The sequence below is a fragment of the Pelophylax lessonae genome (assembly GCF_965119305.1).
Source record: "Pelophylax lessonae genome assembly, chromosome: 1".
Taxonomy (NCBI): domain Eukaryota; kingdom Metazoa; phylum Chordata; class Amphibia; order Anura; family Ranidae; genus Pelophylax; species Pelophylax lessonae.
In genome coordinates this window covers 318,303,276-318,324,860 of record NC_138768.1, presented here as the reverse complement: position 1 = coordinate 318,324,860, position 21,585 = coordinate 318,303,276, and the positions used below count along the sequence as shown (strand labels likewise).

The window sequence follows — 21,585 nt, the reverse complement described above, 5'->3', positions numbered from 1 at the left end:
ATGATCTTCTTGCTGTGCCCTCTCCAGCTATGCCACTACATGTTCATCAGATAGGCCTGAGGCAAAAAAAAAAAAAAAAATAGGCAAAGGGCAGGCATGACTGGGCTAGCAGGGTAGTCCAGGAGTCACAGGGTTAAAGTAAATAGTTTTGCCAAGAGTTCAGTATAAAAGGGGCACATACCTTGATTGGAGGTTTTAATGGACAGGGAGGGTCAGCAATAATGTGGAGGTGGGGTCGCAAGGTCTGAGGCAGCGGACGACAAAGAAATTTCCTGGAGGATCCCCTGCTTTCCTGATAACTCCAGGGGCACCGCATGGCTGCAGCAGAGTGTGTCCTCTCTGCTGGGAGGAGACAGCTCAGCCATCGGGGAGCCAGTTTTGTCATGCGCTCAGAGGTCACGGCCTCTGAAGCACTTCAGCCCACATTCCTCCCCTAGAGCTCACGCCCCACTGGAAACCCCTGCGGGGACCCTCCTGGCCCACGGACGAAGCACCTGGGAGGAATCCGTCTCATCGGCGCAGCGGTGGAATCTGTAGCAAGCGACCACCTCACCTACTGTCCCTCCCTGCAGGTAGGCGGCTCAATGAGGGAGTGAGTCATCAGCGGGTGCCAGTCAGAGTGTCAGAGCAGCTTGCGGCCCTGCTCAGAGGCATCGCTTGACCGGGCACATCTGGGAGCGGGTGCATCAGCAAAGGGGAAGAGGAGGAGGACATCTCCAGGCGGGTTGAAGCCCTCAGCCAGGCAGTCCACCTGACGGCAGTAGGTGGCTTGGATCCTCGGCTGCAGGCCCTAGTGAGCCTGGCATGCCAGTGGAGGAAGACAGAAGGGAGGATGTGCAGGCCAGATCCAAAGGGGAGCTTTCCAGCTCTGAAGATGGAGGTGTCATGGAACAGGCTTCTGTGATAGATACAGGAGAGGTGGCTGCTGGGTACGGTCTAGCGAGGCCTAGTGAAGGCACCTTTTTAACCCTTCTTTTTGCAAGCTTTGTCATCTCTGTTGGGTTTAGTGTCACGAGGGGGGGGCAGGGGTCTCTGGCAGACCTGAGGAAGTGGCATGACCTTCTTGTGGTCCATCACGCCCAGGGCCACTGGGGAGCTACAGGGGCTGTTATCCAGTCTCCGATCTCTGGTGTAGTGATTCGATGGGGGATCACGGGCTGCTGCCACCCCGGGTTGCTGTGTGGGTATCGAGCGGGACCGGGGTAGGCCCGGCAGCTGTGGAGTGACTTAACAGGGTGAGTATGCCCCTGCAGGGGGGGACAGAGCCTGCGGGGACATCGGTGGCTCCTTCTGCTGTGTTGGTAGCGGTGTGGGACACAGCCGCCCCATTAATGGAATTAGGCAAAGGCGCCGATTCCATCCGCCTTTCAGATTCAGCAAAATGTGAAATATACTGTATGTCTGCTTTGAGGGTCCATTGGGGGCGCATCTCAAATCGGAGATGCGTGAAAAGATCTTCAAGGGTGAGTACGTAGACATTTTCACTCTCCTGCCTTTGGAGTTTAACCTGGATAGCGAGACCAAGGGAGTCAAAAAGGGAGGACAAAGACAAATGGAGTTATCGTTTGATCCCGCGCACGTTTACTAATTGGCTTAAAAGCTTTCGCCATTATGGAAAGAATGATTGGGGAGAAGCACCCTGAGAATTGTTCAGCGTTGTTCTGCTATCTGGACGCTATTAGTGAAGCACATAGTGTCTACGGGAGTACTGCTTGGCTTCGCTAAGACAAACTATTTAGTCAATGCAAAGCCATTAGACATTTCGTTGCGCTGGGATCACAAGGACATCAGTTTGTGTATGAAGCTGATGATGTCTGCCCATGCCTCTACGTAGTTTTTTCCAGGTGGGGCCGGCAGCTATGCTGCCTTAGGACAACTGGCCATGAAACAAAAGGGGCATAACGAAGGAGCGTGCAAGTTTGGAAGTGGTTGCATACATGCTCCAACATGAATGCTCTGGCTGTGAATGATCCCATTCCCTCTCACACTGTTTCAAGCAGGGCAAGGGATGTCCTGACGATGCTGCAGAAAAAGGGAAGACTCCAGTGATAGTGGAAAGGATGCATCCTTTTTTAAGTAGGTATACGGACAACGCAGCTGCGCGGTTGTTGGAGTCGGAATTTTCGGATGGTTTTCGTATACCTTGTTCGCTTGCCCTGATCCTGCCCATGGCGGACAACCTGCGTTCGGCGTTATTACACCCTTCTGGACAAGGAAGTAGCTTTGAGGCGCATGAGCGGCTCGTTTTCAGCTCCTCCTCTGGAAAACCTAGTGGTGTCTCCTCTGGGAATAGTTCCTAAGAAGGAGCCCAACAAGTTCCGCTTGATTCGCCACCTTTCCTTCGTAAGGGTGGGTCGGTCAATGAGGCTATTGACCCAGCAGCTTGCACAGTGTCTTACACCTCCTTAGATGCAGCTATTTTTTGGGTTCCTCATTACGGCAGGGGTTCCCTTCTGGCTAAGACTGACTTAGAGACGGTCTTTCGATTGCTGCCGGTTCAGTTCAAAGCTTTCAATTCTTGGGTTGTAGGTGGATGGATGTGTTTTATGTGGATCGTTGCCTACTGATAGGTTGCTCTATTTCCTGTGCACTCTTCAAGACCTTTAGTTCCTTCCCCGAATGGGTCCTTTGGGATGTGTCGGGGGTTAATTCAGTCATTCATTTTTTGGAGGATTTTCTGTGCGTGGGTCAACCATCCTCCAATTTGTGTGGCGTCTTGTTGGCAACAGTTTAACACATTGGGATTCCGCTGGCCCCTGTTAAAACATTTTGGCCCAACTTCAGTGCTCAGTTTTTTGGGCATTGTTATCGATTCACAGGCGATGGCATGTCGCTTACCTGACGAAAAAACTGGTCCCCCTTCAGGCGGAGATCGCTTGGTGTTGAGTCAGCGAAAAATTCAATTGTGACAGCTTCAATCTTTATTGGGAAAGCTGAATTTTGCCTGTCGCATCCTGCCGATGGGAAGGGTATTTTTGTAGACCACTTTCGGCTGCAACTGCTGGAGTACGTTCGCCCAGGAATTTTGTTCGGCTCAGTCGTGCTCACAGGGAAGGCCTTCAGGTTTGGCATGTTTTTCTTGACTCCTTTAATGGCTGTTCCCTCTGGATAGACAGCCGTTCAGTAATTTTGATTTTGATTTTTACACAGATGTAGCGGGTGCAGCGGGCTTTGGGGCATTCTTTAGGGGCCAGCGCTGGCCTAATTCTTGGCGCGAGGCTTGGTTTCTGAAGAACTTGGTCCTCCTGGAACTTTTCCCAGTTATTGTCGCTGTGGAAATCTGGTTCTAGTGATAATTTGGGTGTAGTTCAGATCATCAATCAGGTCTCTGCTTCTTCTTCTTCTTCGTTATTAGGCATCGGGAGCTTGAGGTGGATACATGGCGGTATCTGCGTAGTAACAAAAGTTAATTTGAATGCCGTTGGCAATGATATGTAGTTTCTAGAATACAGGATGGGATACAGAGAGCATTTCGGGTTATGGAGGGGGTCACAGGTGTGAGGTGTTACACTCGTAAACTGTGATGTTTGGGGTTCTTGGAGGCCTCCAAATTTTACTGTGCAACATCAGAGTAATGACCCGTATATGGTATGGCAACCTCTGTGTAATCCCAGTTAATGGTGGTTTAACGAGAATTGGTGAAAACTGAGGTGTCAACGGAAATTTGGTATTGTCCTCCAGCCGATGTTCTGCGGCTATGGACCTTTTAAGTGGTTCCGCTGATTCAAATTTGTTCTTGGTTCGTAAGTGCCTCCAAGGATCAGAAACGCTGGTCATTATCGTTGTTGTTTATTGTTAATAAATGGCCGCTATGGCCAATTTTCACTCCAAAAGTGTGTCGGTCTTATCATTTTAGTGGTAAGTGGCTAATGGGGTTCAAGGGGGGCTGAAGCGGTTATGGTTATTGGCTATGCACTACCTCTGGTAGGCCTTAGTCATGCTGCATTTGTATCTCCTAATACCTAGATCAGGTCTGCAAAAGAGAATTCATAACGATGGAAGAAGTCAAAGAGTATGCAGTTTCTCAGTAGGTTCACAGCAAGAGCACAGCAAGAGCAAGCTGCTTGCTGTGGGGGCATCCGGCAGGAGGGAGGTGCTAGGAGCGCCAGCGTGGGACCCGAGAAGATGAGGATCTGGGCTACTCAGTGCAAAACCAACTGGGGGGTCTTCACTGTATCCGAGCAACACAAACCAAAAACACAATTTATTCATTTTTATTATTCAAAGCAAAGTCCCCCATCTATCCATGTCTTCTTACTTTATTTTGTTGAGAAATCACTTCTGCCCCTAACTCAGGCATGAATACACGAGGGTTTGCTTACCTAAAAAAAGCCCTCCTCCCATCCTGAAGACGCCTTAAATGTATGACATAATTTGTCTAGGCAAGAAACCAGAAAGTAAAAGTTAAAAAAAAGTTTAAAACAATTAAATATGATATACAGTACTTCCCTATCTATTTACTAAGGCTCTATTCACACTTGTGTGGCTCGTCATGCGACCTTGGACCCCAAAGTAGCATGACAAGTCACACCCCATGTTTCCCTATGATAACAGTTAATATCTGTGTGACTTCAAGTCGCAGCGACTTCAAAGTAGTTCCTGCACTACCTTGGTCCGACTTTCATGCGACTGTAAACCCGCAAAAATCGCATGAAAGTTGCACCTGCACAATATAAATGCGCTTTGGGTGCAACTTGTGTGCAACTTGTAAAAAAAAAAAATGCCAGCTATGAAAAAAACGGCTTGGGGTCCCCCCCCCCAATGCATACCAGGCACCCAGTGCTGGGACGGGGTCATCCAGCGCCCAGGGCAAGGATGCCAAACTGCACCCCCCTTCCCTTAGGTTTAGCATCAAGGCCCCCCCCCATCCCTGCAATAAACCATTGTGCCCAGGGCAACCGCCCCTCCTGGCTACCCCTTGTCCGGGCCCTGCAGGCACCACACCCTTCAGAACCACACCAAGCCAAATGGGGGTGCTTTGGAGCAGGGAAGGGCTCTGCCCCCCCAAAGCACCTTGTCTCCCTGTTGATCGGGGCAAGGGCCTCTTCCCCAAAACCCTGGGCGGTGGTTGTAGGGGTCTGCTGGGGTGGCGGGGTGCTTCTCGGAATCTCATTCACCAAAAAAAAAAAAGGTGTAGTGGTAAAAATGACAGTAGGCAGTTTTTGACAAGTCCTTTATTTAAAAAATAAAAATATAAAAAAAAGTCTCCAGATGTAGATTCATCATCAATCATGACGCCCATCGCCACAGCCGACCCAAAAAAAGACAGAAAAAAAAATCTCCGACCCTGAAGAAGGCTTCTGCCATCTGCCTGCTCAGCCATGTGACAGCTCTTAAATAAGAAAGGGGCATTGTCACTTAGTGATGCCACTGTGACGAGTCACAAAGTCGCAATGGAAACTGCACGATTTTTATGCCGCACAAGTGTAAATGGACTCAAATGCTTGCAGCATGAGGATTAAAAATAATCAATGTATATTGAGAGAGTGAAGTTCCACCTTAATGCATCATTAATGTATTTTTAATTGCAAGCAATGTAAGTACCTGCAGAGCTGGAGTGCGAGAGGCTCTGCCCAGGTGCTGACAAGAAGCATGGTAAAAGGAAGAGTGATAGAGAGATGATTTAATCACTGTGCTGCTTCTCTTTTTACTGTCCAGTCACATGGTGTGGTGGGTCCAGCAATACCTGGTGTGATATGGGGAATGTTTAGCTCCTGTGGCAGATGCATTTTGTAAGTGAGTCCATGCCCATCCAAACAATTTTTAAGGGCCTGGTAGCCCACTTTCACTAAACAGAAATTAAGTTATTTCCCATGCAGGGGCTGCAGCTTCACAAAACAACAACAGAAAATGTGATTCCACTGCTCTTAAAGTGGAGTTCCACCCATTTTTGGAACTTTAGATCTTTGTAATCCCCTTTAAAATGGCTTTTACCAATGGAAACTTTTTTTTTTTTTTTTGCTAGTAAATACCTTAATTTCGGATTTATTCCTCCTCTCCTCACTTCCTGGTCCGATCGGCGATGACGTCATTCGGCGATCCGCAGTGTCTGCTGGGATGTATTCTATTCCAGAAATCTCAGTAGCTGTATCTGTACTGAGCCGTGCCTGCCCCGCCTCCGCCCCGCCTCCTCTCAATGAATTGCATTGTATGAATGTATTAAGGCTGTTCTCTGCCCAGCCTCCGCCCCGCCTCCTCTCAATACAACTCAATGAGAGGAGGCGGGGTGGAGGCGGGGCAGAGAACGGCCTTAATACATTCATACAATGCAACTGAATGAGAGGAGGCGGGGCGGAGGCGGGGCAGGCACGGCTCAGTACAGATACAGCTACTGAGATTTCTGGAATAGAATACATCCCAGCAGACACTGCGGATCGCCGAATGACGTCATCGCCGATCGGACCAGGAAGTGAGGAGAGGAGGAATAAATCCGAAATTAAGGTATTTACTAGCAAAAAAAAAAAAAAAAAGTTTCCATTGGTAAAAGCCATTTTAAAGGGGATTACAAAGATCTATGTATTCCAACCTATTAAAAATGGGTGGAACTCCGCTTTAAGGCTCACTCAGTACCTTGCTGCACGGGCCCACTCCTGGCCTCCAGATATGGTTCTCCAGCTCCCCCAAATCCAGAGACAACCCAATAGTGGCATCTTTACAGACTGATTTCCCCATGTGCTGACCAGGAAATCCTCAATCTCCTCAGAAGGCCTTATGGGATGCATGTAGTTGGAGGCCATAATCTCAGCCTCTTGTGTTGTAGCCTGGTTTAACCATTCCTCCAATGTCTAATACACCACCTGACCCTTAGGACTGGCCTTTTCTCAGATTGTAGCACATCCAAATTACCGTTGCTTGGAGCGATAGCACACACTTCCATGTCAGCTTGGGTTAATGCTTCCATGTGCCAAATGCACCAGTCCATAGCAACTTCAAACTCTAGCGGCAACATCCTCTTCCCATACTAGGGCACCCTTGAATTCTTTTTGCTGGGAACAACCACTGTCACTTCCATATTTAGGCATGGCTACTGCTGCCAGGCACCACCACCTGCACAAATTTACAGCAGTTTCAGATACTAGGAGCTCCTATGGACTGGCCATTTCCCACAGAGGCATCCTCTCAGCCATGCACAACAGCTGGTTTCTTCTCAGGTACACCACCTAAAAAATGCATTTTGCCCCCAGCTGCTCTTTCACACACAGGTACAAATAGTTTCTGAGCACAGACTCACTGTGGAGCAGAGACCCAGATTTCACTGTGTGCTTGCCCGCATCCTCCATCATTAGTGATATGGGTGAGGTTTAGCTTACCTGGCAGATGTGTCCATGCTAGTCCAAACTATTTTTAAGGGCCTGGTAGCCCACTTTTATAGCCCACTTTTATTAAACAAAAAGTAAAGTGTTTACAAAGTTTCCCACGCAGGGGCCTTGCTGCGGGGCCCACTCCTGGCCTTCAAATATGGTTCTCCAGCCCCCCTGTGTTTGCTCACTCTCCTTGAGACTTGCAGACTTCCCAAATCCAGAAAAAACCCAAGACAAAGTTTTCTCTGGTCACAATATAGCTGCTGGCACTTCTAAAACTGACTCTTTGAGAGTCCTGTGTCAATGTATATAATGGCAGGGACTCTTGCTATCACACTGGGCTAAGAGGAAGTGGTTTGAATGATGCTGGCCAATAGACTGAGGACATCTATAGGCAGAAAAAATTACTACAGAGGAATTCTCTGAATTGAACCTTAATATTGCAGTGGAGCAGCAAAAGCTCATTGTGTTATTTTATCTTTAAGGTCTCATGCACACTGGACGTTTTTACAGCTGCTGTTTTTGGCGTCAGGCATTTTTTTCTGCAGCCAGTCAACTCCCCAGCATGTTATCCTATGTGTCCATGCACACATAGACTGTAATCAGCAGTTTTTGGCAGGGGCGTTTTCTGGCTGGAAAAACCCCCCCCAGAACTAGTGGGTTTTGAGAGGAATTTTGTAGCTGTAAAAACGCTCTAACTCTGATAAAAGCTGAAAAACGCTGAGAAATGTGGCTATTCGGCATTTATCAGCGTTGTTGAGCCTTAAGCATTTGTGGGAGTATAGTTTTGCTAAAAAAAGCTAAAAAGCGCCACTGCTGAAGAACGCTAAAAAACGATGCTGCAAAAAAGCTGAAAAACTAATTTTACAACTACAGCTTTCTACTGGCGTTTTGATAACATCCAGTGTGCATGAGGCCTTAAGCGTAACTTTTTTAGTTTTAGATAGAGTGGTAAGAGATTAGAAAACCTTAAATTTTTTTTGTGTCTCTGTTAGGAAGATTCACCCTCTCTATTTGTCCTGATGACTGCTATCATCACCGCTATTACCATCAGACTGAAGAAAGAAAATTCTAAACTTTAAGTGGTCACCATGTAGACAGGTTGAAATGTGTTGGTTCTGGTGAGTTAGGGACTGGCCAAGGCTGGAGGAAAGGGTTAAGTGTTGTAAGCTCAGTTTCCGGGCTTTTTGGTCCTAGCCAGCCCACCTGTGCTATAAAAAGGGGAAGGCTGAGGTTCAAGAGCTTTTTGGGTAGCTGATTTGGTTGATTCTGCCCCCGCTTGCAGTTGGATGTACTGGGACTGCTATGCCTTGCAGTCCGCTGAAGGCACTAGGACTCTCTGAGACATCCAAGCCATGGAGGTATGCCTGGGCAGCCACACTACCGTAGAAAGTTTAGGGACAAGGACACTGTTCATATTGAATTGTTATGCTGAAACTTGTTCAGTAAAGTTATAATAACTATTTCAAGCCTGGTCTGAAGTTATTCAAAGTAAAGGAAGGGAAAGCGCCTCTTGAGTGTGATAAAAGTATTTATTACAATAACAACAGTAGCAACTTACATGTAAAACACAAAGGGGTATGAAGTAACTCCACTACAAAAAGGGTTAAAGTGTGTGTAAAGGCGAGTATTTTACCATACTGCATTTCTATGCAGTAAGGAAAAGAAAAACCTTCTTCATGTGGCTCCCCCCCCTCCCCCCCCCCCCCCAAATACCTGAGCCTGATCTCAATCCAGCGATGTGCATGAGGCCTGATGCTCTCCCAGGTCTCTCGCTCTCGATTGGCTCAGATACAGCAGCGGGAGCCATAGGATTCTAGAATTAAAGAAAAGTCTATACTTTTCTTTTACAGTAAGGTCTATCTGTGCCACCTGTGCCAGTTTCTATTTCAGAGTGAAGTAGGAACTAGCGCAGGTCTGCCCCTAATTAACAGAAGGAAGGGGGCAATTTTGCAAATAGAAAACTGCTGCAGATTCCCAACATTTCTGACTTTGTCCGACCTAGGGGATGTTAGCAGACAGCTCATATGCCTTTCTCTGCCCCCTGCATTGATTACACTTCATGAGCAGGATTTACAATCCTCCTCCTTCCTCCCTCCCTGAACTTACCAGGGGGTAGGGAGGCAGAAAGAGAGGAGCATGGAGCTCCAACTCTCATGGCAAAACAGAGAACTAATCACTCCATGTTAACAAAGGGGCTTTGTTAGGAGCAGCATCAGTTCCATTTTAATATTTAGAAAAGTAGTGTAAGCACTGTGCTTGTACCACTCTTTGTTAATTCCCCCTAATGTGTCCAATGCATTCTAATATGTAATATTTACTGTTTGTATATGATACCATGCATTCTTTGCGAGACACTTTTAGGGCACTTGTTGAGCTTTATTGTTTCAAGAGGGTTTTGCATTTGCAACCTTCCTGAAGCAGGACAAATGCAAGTTAGAAGGAGGTCAATGGTAGAATAAAGAGGAGTTGCAGTATGGGGGAAAAAAATTGAAAGTCAGCAGCTACAAATACTGTAGCTACTGACTTTTAATATAAGGAGACTTACCTGTCCAGGGAGCCCGCAATGTCGGCACCCGAAGCTGATCCGTCCATCGGTTCTGGGCACAGGCATCTTCACTAAGGGATAGAGGAAGTGAAGCCTTGCGGCTTCAAAGCCTGTTTCCTACTATGCATACGCAAGTCGCACTGTGCTTTCTGAACTGCCCCGCTGTCTTCTGGGACCTGTGTGTCTCCCAGAAGGCAGCACGGGGTGGAGGAGGAGCTGGAAAATGCGTAGATCGCCGCATAAAGGTGGCGGCGATCTTACCTGGTAGTGTCAAAACCAGGTACCCGCTCCCCCAAAAGGTGCCAAATGTGGCAGCGGAAGGCCCGGAAAAAGCAAACAAGCGGAGCCTCCCCTTTTGGGTGTAAACCTTTGAAAGGAAAAATTAAGAAAATCATATTCTCATATAGTGTGTACTTGCCTCAACCCATTGTACCTTGTGTGGATTCTGACTGCTTTCTCCTTTCCCTGCAATCTTCATGAGTCACTTCTGACAGTTTTCTTTGACGCCAGGCAATCTAAGGTTACAGTCCACCCTTCCCTCCTTCTCTGCACACAGGAGATGACTGACAGGCTCAGATGAGCATGTTTCTCAGTGTGGCTGTGTAGCGTATAAGGGGGGGGGGGGTGCCCATGCCCTCCACTTCCACACCGGTGTCAGATTACACTCAGCTCTCTTCTCTGCTCTGTGCTGTGCAGTGTGTGACATCAGATCCCCGCCCCTAATTTCTGGAAGCTGATAAATACCATCTGATTTCTGTACTTTGGAAGACTCTGGAAAAGAGAGGGCTGCATATAATTTATGTAGGAGGATTTGTAAATCACCCGAGCCTAGTTACTTTAGTGTGCTTATGTAAGGGTTTATTATCACTTTAAATTCTGAATGATCCCAGAAGCATCTGAAAGTATTGCTATCAACACAAGCCTGCTGACATGGGTCTTAATGTTTTTTTTTTACTATAATTGTTACTTTCTAGAAGCACTCACCAGTCCAGTTATTCAAATTGAGCCAGAGCAGGCGGTATACATAGCGGGAGAACGTACCACATTGAGATGTGTGGCTAACAATCCATCCACTGTTACTGGATACATTTTTTACAAAGACTCAGCATTAACCTCCAATACTTCAAGTAATATACTGACCTTTTATCTTAAAACAAGTGATTCTGGAATGTATTTCTGCACATATTACATGGAAAGTGGAAGTAAATCTTCAGAGAGCAACTCTTTAAATCTTAGAGTATTGGGTAAGTAGAAAAGTCTGTTAGTGTTTTGCACTTTATTGTAATTATTTGTACTTATGCTATGCCATGCAGGCTCCCTGGCAGCCTTAGTTGGGAACTCTGCTTACCCTTGCTTCATCCCATCCAGAATTTTATTGGTTACCCCTTTACAGTAATGGATGGCATCAGATGCCCTTTGGTCAGAAAAGGATTTAAATTTTGGAATCACTAAGGCCCCTTTTTTGCATACTATCACCACACATACTGTGGCTGCACAGTCACCAATACTTTGTATAAGTGTGTGAAAATTGAATACATTTTAATCTAGTGTTGAATCTTAAACAAAACTTCAGGTGAAGCTAAGGCTACTACTTTTTTCATATTTGAACATAGTGGTTGGGGGTTAGAAGCCACCATGTTTTTGGATTTGTTTTGCTTTAGTAAACAAATTATCTCCTATAATCTTCAGCACCATCTAGTGGCCAAAATGCATTTTTTTATTTACCGTATATACTCGAGTATAAGCCGACCCAAATATAAGCCGAGGCACCTAATTTTACCACAAAAACTGGGAAAACATATTGACTCGAGTATAAGGCTAAGGTGGGAAATGCAGCAGCTACTGGACCCAACTGGACCACCACAAGACCCAAAACAGGGGCTGCGGGCATGGTGCAGGGGCTGCGGACATGGTAACGGAGATGCAGGGCTGTGGGCATGGTACAGGAGACGCAGGGCTGCGGACATGGTACAGGAGATGCAAGGCTGTGGGCATGGTACAGGAGATGCAAGTCTGCAGGCATGGTACAGGAGATACTGTAGTACAGGCATGGTACAGGAGATGGTACAGGCATGGTACAGGAGATGGTACAGGAGATGCAGGGCTGTGGACATAGTACAGGAGATGCAGTGCTGTGGGCATGGTATTGGAGAATCTCCTGTACCATGCCCGCAGCACCTGCATCACCTGCGGAGATGCAGGGGCTGCGGAGCAGTCTCACTTACCTTTCGGTGAGGCGCCTTACATTTAAAAATGGCGCCGGCGCCAACACGTCACTGCGCATGCGCCGTCTGCCCAGGAATAGCCAAACGTGTACGGACTTTCCCAAGCGGCGGCAGCGCATGCGCACTGCACCGGTAAACAGGTAAGTGAGACCCTCACTCGAGTATAAGCCAAGGAGGGCTTTTTCAGCATAAAAAAACGTGCTGAAAACGTTGGCTTATACTCGAGTATAATATATAGCAGTTAGTTGGAGCTGAAAACCATAGGACATGATCAAATTTAAACAATATGGCAAACATATGGGGTGCCCATATGAAAGCTTTTGACTTCTGCATAGCAGACGTTTTATACATAGATCCCTAAATGTGTAAAAATTATAAAATAAGTTACTGATTACCTGATTACCATCTCCTGAGGAGATGCACTTACCTTTCACTGAAGTGCCTTACATTTAAAAATGGCGCCGCCTGGCGCCAACACGTCACTGCGCATGCGCCGTTTGCCCGGGAATAGCCGAACATGTACGGGCTTTCCAGAGCGGTGACGGCGCATTCACACTGCACCGGAGAACAGGTAAGTGGGACCCTGACTTGAGTTACTGATTACCATCTCCTGAGGAGATACAGGGGCTGCGGAGGAATCTCACTTACTTTTCGGTGAGACGCCTTACATTTAAAAATGGCGCCGGCCGGCGCCAACACATCACCGCACATGCGCCATCTGCCCGGGAATAGCCACCGTGTACGGGCTTTCCCGAGTGGTGGTGGCGCATGCACACTGCACCGGAGAACAGGTAAGTGGGACCCTCACTCGTGTATAAGCCAAGGGGGGCTTTTTCAGCATAAAAAAGTGCTGAAAAAGTCAGCTTATACTCGAGTATATATGGTAGGTATTTCAGAAAGATACTGTGTTTTTGCCAATAGTTGGAGCTGAAAACCGTAGGACATAATCAAATTCAAACAATACGGCAAACATATGGGGTGCCCATACGAAAGCCTTTGACTTCTGCGTAGCAGACGTTTTATACATAGATCCCTAAATGTGTAAAAATGATAAAATAAGTTACTGACTACCCCCTTCACCCCTTCTCTCCCTCACCCCTCCCTTGCTATAATAAAATCTGTTTAAACCTTCCACAAATCAAGGTTTTCTTTCCCATGAACTGTTCAGTGTTGCTATAGATACTTTCTTGTCAATTTATGGCCAAATGACACATACTGTATAACTAAAAAAAAATAAAGAGTCCTGGCAGGGTTTTTAACCCCCTCTACTCTGTCAAAAAATAATTAATACACATTTTTTTATGTAAATATTTTTTTTTTTCTTGGGAGCCTGTAAAGCATTGCATTGCATTTAAGTCCAGGAAGCTCAGTGAACTACAAGAGCGCTCACCAGCACCCTTATAGTTCATTGAGAACTACAGTCAACTGCTATGGCTGAGGGTACTTGTAGGCATTTATTCACAGAACTTTGTGAATGAATGACTTGGCCATGCGGGTGGAGCCCTGCAAAGCCACCCACGCTGTTTTGAAATTGTGACAGCGGGTGCAGGGAGAAGTTACCCTACCCGCTGTCACAAGGAGTGGTTGGTTTAGAGGGAAAGGTGTTGGATACTTAACATGTTACATTTTACACCTTAAATACGCTGAGAAGGTGAACTTATCCTTTAAAGAAAAAATGTTAGCTTTAGATATACCTTAAGGGGGCTAATAAACATGTGCTGTGCGGATGTTTTAAGCATTCATATGGGAATCATAAAAGTCTGCCGTATTGTTTGTATTACAATTATCTCCTAGAATATTTAGTTCTATCGAGTGACCATAGTGCAGTATTTTTTATTGCGATATCATAGGAAGATACTGCATTTTGGAGACTTATTATGCTATGAACCCTCTGTGTACAGTAGGTAAATTTAGTTGAGGCTCCTGCTGTAGCCAGGGGAGCCATGGTTAATTTGTTAAGAGTTAGGTTGTCAGAGCTACAACGGCTGAGTCCCTGTAACCTACTCCTGCATTCTAGAAGCTCCTGGAGAGTTCTAGAACTTAGAAGGGACAGGGATGAGGCCTGAATAATTATGGAGTCTCCTCCAATCCCTGGGTAAGGACCGCCCAGAAGGTGGAGAGATAGACCATAAGTATTCTAGAGCCTGTCCATGTGGGAACAGATTTGAGGGTCCAGTGACCTGGGAGGGGACCCCTGTGCTGGGGGGGTTCTGCCTCCACGCAGAATGACCCAGAAGAAAGGAATCAGAGAAGAAGAGAGAGAGCAGCAGAGGAAGCCTCACACCCTCTCAGCCTCAGCTAGGCTTAGCTGGGTCACCCTGGGAGCAATTGGGACCTGTCCAGAAGGAGGCCTGTTCAGGAGTCACCACATGAGCTTCAGGATCTTTCAAAGGGACCGAGTACCTTAAATCACCACACTCTAGAGCCTATAGAGGAGAAGCAGCCAGGTGAAATACCCAGCTAGCCATCTACAAAGGGACAGCTTAGCGCAAGCACAGCTACCCTACACCTCTTGCTTGAGGATTCTAAAGAACAGCCAGGTGCCTTGGAATTTTTCTACAAACTAAAATCACCTGCATTCAGTGTTTGAAATCCTTTCTTTACCAGCCAAGCTGATCAGCACATCTTACGGTAGGACAGCTGTGTGTTTTTTGGCTAGCAGAGACCGTGTTAGGTCCTCAACTTAATCCAAAACTTCTGTTGCCTGACTGTGCTTACAAAGGGGACCCTAAAATCCAGCAGCCCTTAAGGGGGTAGCGTTACACTTGTGACATCTGCACAGTGGACATTTTATGTATTTACCCCTAAATGTGTAAAAGATGATAAAATAAGAGACAGCTCCCCCCCCCCCCCCCTCCTACTTGCCATATCAAGGCCTCTTTAGATGTTTCACAGATCTTGTCTTTTTTTGGTATAGATGCTTTCTTGTATGTATACATGTTTAAGACATATACTTGTAAATACGTTTAACCTCCCCAGCGATATTCCCGAGTGTGGCTCGGGGTTAATATAGAGTACCAAAAGCGGTAACCCTAAGCCACACTCAGGATTACCCCAGAATAAAGCTCCCCGCCCCCTGCCGTCCTCCCCCGCCGTCCTCCAGCCATCCTCCCACTGTGTGCTCGACCGTTGCCAGCACCTGTCTTCCAGTTCCCTTCGCTGCGAGCATCGCAGTCAGTCAGTGAACGGTAAGAACAGTCAGCCAGTCGATGAGCAGTCTGCGGTGAGGACAGCCAGTCAGTGAGCAGTGTACGGTGGTGAGTCAGTCATGTGCAGGCGTGACATCATTACTGAGCAGCCAATCAAGTGGCTGCAGCATGTGAACCTGAAAAGAACACTGGCAGAAGAGCTTTGTTCGAAGGTAAGTATATCATAATGTGCTAGTATGCAATGTGTGGTTTACTAATGCTTTAAGACTTCAGAAAAGGTAAGCACTGAAAAAAAAAAAAAAAAAAAAAACATCCTAACATCCATTCCTGGGTGAATGGAACAGACCTCTACATTAAGTGAAGTGTTGGATATCACTGGAGCTCCTTACTTTACAAGTGCATCTGAAGTTCTAACACTTAGTCCAGACTCCAGTTCTTCTTCTTCCAGTAGACAATTTCTTCAGGCAGCAACTCTGCAGCCTTCTGAACTTTTTCTTGTACCGAACAGCAGCCTGCTCTGTGTGTCTCCCATCTGCTGTCACAGACTGTCACAAGGAGGGAGATCGGGTCGGGAGCAGAGGAGACACAGTGCCCACCAGGCAGAGAGGCGGGACTCTGCGATCACCAATAGGCTAGCCCCACTGCCTGCACATGACCCCTACCATATGACCATAAACCATAATGATCACAGGACGCTCGCCGAGTCGCCGCCCATTGCTGAGCTCAGACAACCGAGCCAGCTCAGAGAGCGGCAATCAGAGCACAGAGGAGATGGTGTCATGTCCAGTGTGTATATAAGAACGGGCAGACGGGCAGCCAATTAGCTGCCCCTGCCTGATGGGCGCTCTGGGCAGGCGCCTACCTCGCCTATAGGTAGCGCCGGCCCTGATTACAGGCATGTCATTTTAGCATGTAAGGGAAAACACAATGGGGGAGGGACCAGAGGGGGGGATGAGGGACAGTGAGGTCAGAACTCGATGACCTCTTAGTGAGTGGGGGTCCTCAAAGTGATGTCCTTAGGCGGGTCCTGGAATAGGAATGTGGTAGCGTCAGTAGACAAGTCCGAGTCCTTCGAGATTGAGGAGAGAAAACTTGACCATTTAAGGTAGAAAAATGCTCGGGAAGAAAGTGAATTAAAGTCCGTTTAGATGCGGTCAATGGTTAGAAGAGTGGTAAGCTCTGTTTGTACTCGGGATACTGAGGGGGGAGTCGTAGAGATCCATTGAGCCAGGATTACTCTCCTCGCCACTAATAAACAGGTAAGGATGCACAGGCGAGGCGAGGTGGAGTGAGTGCCTGACCATTTTTGCAATCGTTTATCCCAGTAACCAAAAATAAGAAGCAAAGGGTCTTTAGGTATATTGGAGTGTGTGATATCAGCGATGAAAGACAAAAGTTGATCCCAGAACAAGGAGATAGAGGGGCAGGACCAAAACTTATGACGTAGAGAGGGTCTCTCAGCAGTGCAAAGAGGACACTTGCTAGTGGTAGGATTAGTTTTGTCGGAGAAAAACGGGATATGAGCCCAGTGAAAATTTTTTAGCTGAGTCTCTTTCCAGATCACATTCAGAGTGAGGCTAAGAGTGGTGCGCAAACCTTGGATTATGTTAGGTAGGACACTGTCACCCGGGAAGTCTTTCAGTCATTTATAGGTGGTAGACGTGAACTGTGCTGGAGGGCAGACAGCCAAGAGAGGTTTGTAGATGCTTGAGATGTTGAAATTCCCCGACTCCAGCAGGCCGTCAATAAGGAATGTCCGAAACCTGGTCTCAGGGTTATGGGCCGTGGTTGTAATAAAGTGATAACATTGAGCAAGGTATAAATAATCTGAGCAAGGAAGGTCATATTTGGCCATAATGGTTCGATGAGGGTAGGGAGAAAAAGCTCTTTTAGACAAACTGGAAAATAGCGACAGCGAAGTTAGTTGAAGAACTGAGCGATAGCGATTCGTGGGAATATTCGTCATCAGGTATGGAAAGTGACGATTCTGATGTCTCTTTCTGACACATAGCTCCATTGGAAATTCTGAAGAATCATTTGATATACTTCCCAAATTATTTTTAGTTTGGTGCAGGATTAGTTTCATCCAATTATTCATTTTTTTTCAAAGTGGAGATATTTCATTATGAGGGAAAATCAGTTAGTCTAAAAGCACTTAGAACGCTTTTTGGAGGCCATGGTCGTTCTCAATTTTCCAGGCACAAAGAACTGGAAAAGCACAGGCAGGGCACTGGAAAAGTCACCAGGTGAAATCCTGTGGTGAAATGGCATCATACAGTGTAATCAGTTAGGATCACAACTTTGTATCATGTCATTTGGTTTATATACATTTTTGAAATTGCTGCTGATTCCACCCCCCTGCGTCGCGACGCTCGCAGGGAAGGGAACCGGAAGACAGGTGCCGGCATTGGCCGAGCACACAGCGGGAGGATCGCTGGAGGATGGCGGGGGAGGACGGTGAGGGATTGCAGGGGAAGGTGAGCTTTATTGTGGGGTAATCCTGAGTGTGGCTCGGGGTTACCGCTTTTGGTACTCTATATTAACCCTGAGCCACACGCAGGAATACCGCTAGGGAGGTTATTATAATTTATGATTTCGTGTTTCAAACTTTACCATACCCGGGATGTCTACTAGACTCTTGTTTGGACAGATTTAAGTTGTTATTCCTAAGAATTACAGGCCTCAAATATAAAACAACATATTTCCATGCAAAATAATGTACCGCTTTTAGCCCAAAAATTCTGACATAATCAGACCGCCAGGGAGGTTAAGGCATATACTGTATAACATCCAGAAGTCTATGTAAATCACAAACTGAAGCAAAAAACAATTCGCTGAAATGAACTGACTGGTTCTGTTCAATGTAATGGTTTCTTTTCCAGAGCAACCTCCTGCACCAGCACTCTCTGTGACACCCCAGAGACATGTCTTTATAGTAAATCAATCTGCAATCATCCAATGTTATCTACCCAATGGACAGTCTTCAGCCGTAACTGGAATCACACTTTATCAAAACACTAGAGAAAGATATGAAGCTGATCACTTTGGAGTTCTGACATATACTGAACTACAGATAAGGAACACTGGAAATTACTCCTGTGGATATACAGTTGATATTTCAGGAAGAATCATCCAATCTCGCCTCGCCAAAGAAGAAGTTTTGATTGTAATAGGTAAGATTGTGATAATAAAATTACCACAAGGCCAACAAGAAAAAAATAAGTTAGTTCTGGTAGTGAATAATTTGTCCATATGGGAGTGAGTTTTGTGGAGCTTCCATTATGAAGGACGTTTCCCAGACATTTCCTATAAGTTGTACAGTAGGGCACTGGGAGTGGATTTTGGTATATAAGGTGAATCCAGGGGGTGTAAGGGGATAAGACCTCCAAATAGGTAATCAAGAATGATATAAGCTAACAACTGCATGTCTTCCAGGTCCCAGCCCACAATATGCTGGAGTTTGAAAGTGAGGAAATATAAGTTGGGATTGGGGACTGATAGACCATCAAAATATTTTGGATATGGATATGTATGGGTATTTGGTTGGTATCCAAAGTGATATCCTTTGGTGTGTTTTTTTGTCCTCTATATCAAGTCGTGGAATAGGGTGTTCATTTTTTGAAAGGTTTTATGCAGGATCCAGATTGGAGAACCATGCAATATTTGAAGCGTAACTCCACTTTTGTTGAGAAAAAAAACATTCCCCTCTGGGTGATCTCTATACGTTACAAGGATTATAAACTTTGTTACTGATTTCTACCTTTTGTTATTCTGAAGAACTCCCTGTTTGTTCCTCTGTGCTGAGTGTGTCTAATGGGAGTGGTTTCATAATTATTAATCAGCTGTGCAGCTGCTGAGCACTAGTGAGGAACTCTGCTGGGCCTGCATCCCTTTAGACGTGTTCCTATTGGGAGTATCTCACTAAAATTACATTTTTGTTCCAGGGATGCCTGAAATGTGACTTTTATCTTAAGCAAACTTCTGGGAAAATCAGTGAGCCAATCACACAACAAGGAAGTTATGTTTGTGGGGTGTGGTCAGTACACATTCTGTGTACAGAACAACTCCAGGTAGCCATATTGCATTGTATTTTCAGAAAAGCTGCAGATTGAAAAGGAAAGGTTATTTTCAATAACATTCAATTACCTGTCACAATTGTATACGCTACATTATTTTTTTCTTTATTTGCTATTTTTTTCCCCATCAAAGTAGAGTTACCCTTTAAATTATCTGCGGCATCCACTGCACAGATGTTAACAAGGCAAGTGTTATGTGCACTGGTTCCATTGCAGAATTTAACATGCTTTTATTTAACATTACCATTAGCTTTAAACGAATCATTAAAGCATTTGTTACCCCAAAACTTCATATTGCTGATATGTGCCTGCTATACCATGTATTTGTAGGAGAAAGTATCCTGTTCTCTTTGTATTGCTTCCTTTATGTGAACTCACTGGTGTTCCTGCCAGTCCCCCCACTTTCCTATTGAAAACTGACCACACTAAGCAGGAGAACACTCTGTGGTCAGTTATCTAGCTTAGCTGGAAACTCAGCCTGCTCTCCTCCAATGTTCAGGCTTGTCCTGACACACCCCTCCCTGCTGCACAGTCATTCACTGGGAAGTTCAGTGTGCTGCTGCTTCTCCTCCCCCAGCTCTTATGCAGCTGAGAACAGAGGGAATGTTGTCACTTATAAAAAAGTGAAAAAAGGTGTTTATAAAGTATTTTTATATCTACATAAAAATGTTTTGCCTTTCGTTCCTTTTTAAACGGAATGCCTTATTCTACAAAGTGATCATTTACAATTATTTTAACATTCACTCCTAGCTTTTCTAGTGTTTTTCCTTCTAAGCATTTTTTCCCCCAGCTTATCTCAATCATATTTATTCAATTTACATGTAACCAATTCCTCTCATAAAACCTGCATTCTAATAAAGGATATAAGGTTATTTGTTTTTCTATGTGTAACTGCCACTAAATCATGCAATAAACTGTTTTACAGAGCAGCCTCCAATACCAAGGTTGCGTTATGCCTACATCCTTCAAAACCGCACTCAGCAATTAGAACTGGTATGTGAAGTACCGAATCCTTCCTTTTTCCAAATCAGTGGATATCGTTTTTATCGAAATGGAATAGAAATAGGATCAAGTAATCAGGTTAATCATTTTACCTTCAATTACACACTGGTTTTTGATGGATGCTACTCCTGTCGGACATTTGTAACAATATTGGGAGAAGAGATCCTATCTGAAAGGAGTTTTGAGCAATTCTTGTCAGTAGAAGGTAGGTTTTGTTTTTAGCTAAAAGACAGTTATAAATGTTGAATATACTAGCCAAATGTCTTAACAACGCAACAAAATTATTAGGCCCTTTTCACACCTGAGAGTTTTTCAGCTCATAAAACATTCATCTCTGAAGTCCCAAAACGCCCAACAAACAAAATTACATTCATTTCAATGGCCCCTGTTCACATATGAGCCTTTTGTCACCTAAAGCAAAATGCCTGAAGCTCAAAAAAGTACATGGGCTTTTTTTTTGGCAGATTACAAGAATTTTTGTTAGATGTCAATGCCTGCTTCTAAACACTAAACCTAAAACTAATAGTTTTACATATAGCAGCAACATCCATACGCATGGACCATCTAATGTTAGAAGTGATTTATTCCTCCACTATTGCAAACTGGTACTGACTAGTATTTTAGCGTTTCTTTTCTCCCTTAGTTTCTCTTCTTCTACTTGCTAATGTGACCCCAGTTCTGATGGAGAAGGGAAGAGGAGTAGTAAACAAAGATTCTATGCAAGCACCTGTCATTCTCCTTATCAACCAGTGATGTCATTGGTTGCCAGGATGCCAGTGGCTTGACCCGCATGGTGCCCAGGATTGTAATGCTGCAATGTAAAAACCTGTTTACATTTTTTGCAATTTTTAGGCATTTTGCCAAGGCACCCCTGAAGAACCCAGGAGGCACACCAGGGACCCGCTGATCGATGAGAAGGAAGACAGGACAGAGCTCTGCCTATGTAGACAATGCAGAGCTCCGACTTGTCTAAGGGGATGTGCTGGATTTTGTTTCCCTGCAAAGCAGGGACTAAAATCCAGCAGATCCCTAAGTTAAAGCAGAACATAGTAAACACAAAAACACTGGTTAAGCACACATTTAACCCTTTGATCTTTCTAGAAGTTTAACCACTCCCCAGTCAATATAATTAGTACAGTGACAGTGTATATTTTTAGTACTGCTCACTGTATTGGTGTCACTAGTTCCCACAAAGTGTCAAAACTGTAAGTTAGTGTCAGATTGTCCACCGCAATACTGCAATCCCACTATAAGTCGCTGATCACCACCATTACTAGTATAAAG

The 21,585-nt window shown here is 45.4% G+C and overlaps 1 protein-coding gene across 1 annotated transcript in view; it reads left to right on the top strand.

Annotated features, from left to right (window-relative positions):
- Positions 1-21,585, top strand: part of LOC309545401 (Fc receptor-like protein 5) — a gene marked incomplete at its 3' end in the record, with an annotated part of 62,969 nt that overhangs the window by 26,620 nt on the left and 14,764 nt on the right. Inside the window, exons 4-6 of the mRNA XM_082244583.1 lie at positions 10,824-11,093; positions 18,106-18,396; positions 20,225-20,506. Coding sequence (XP_082100709.1) covers positions 10,824-11,093; positions 18,106-18,396; positions 20,225-20,506 — 843 coding nt within the window. The remainder of the gene's footprint in view (positions 1-10,823; positions 11,094-18,105; positions 18,397-20,224; positions 20,507-21,585) is intronic.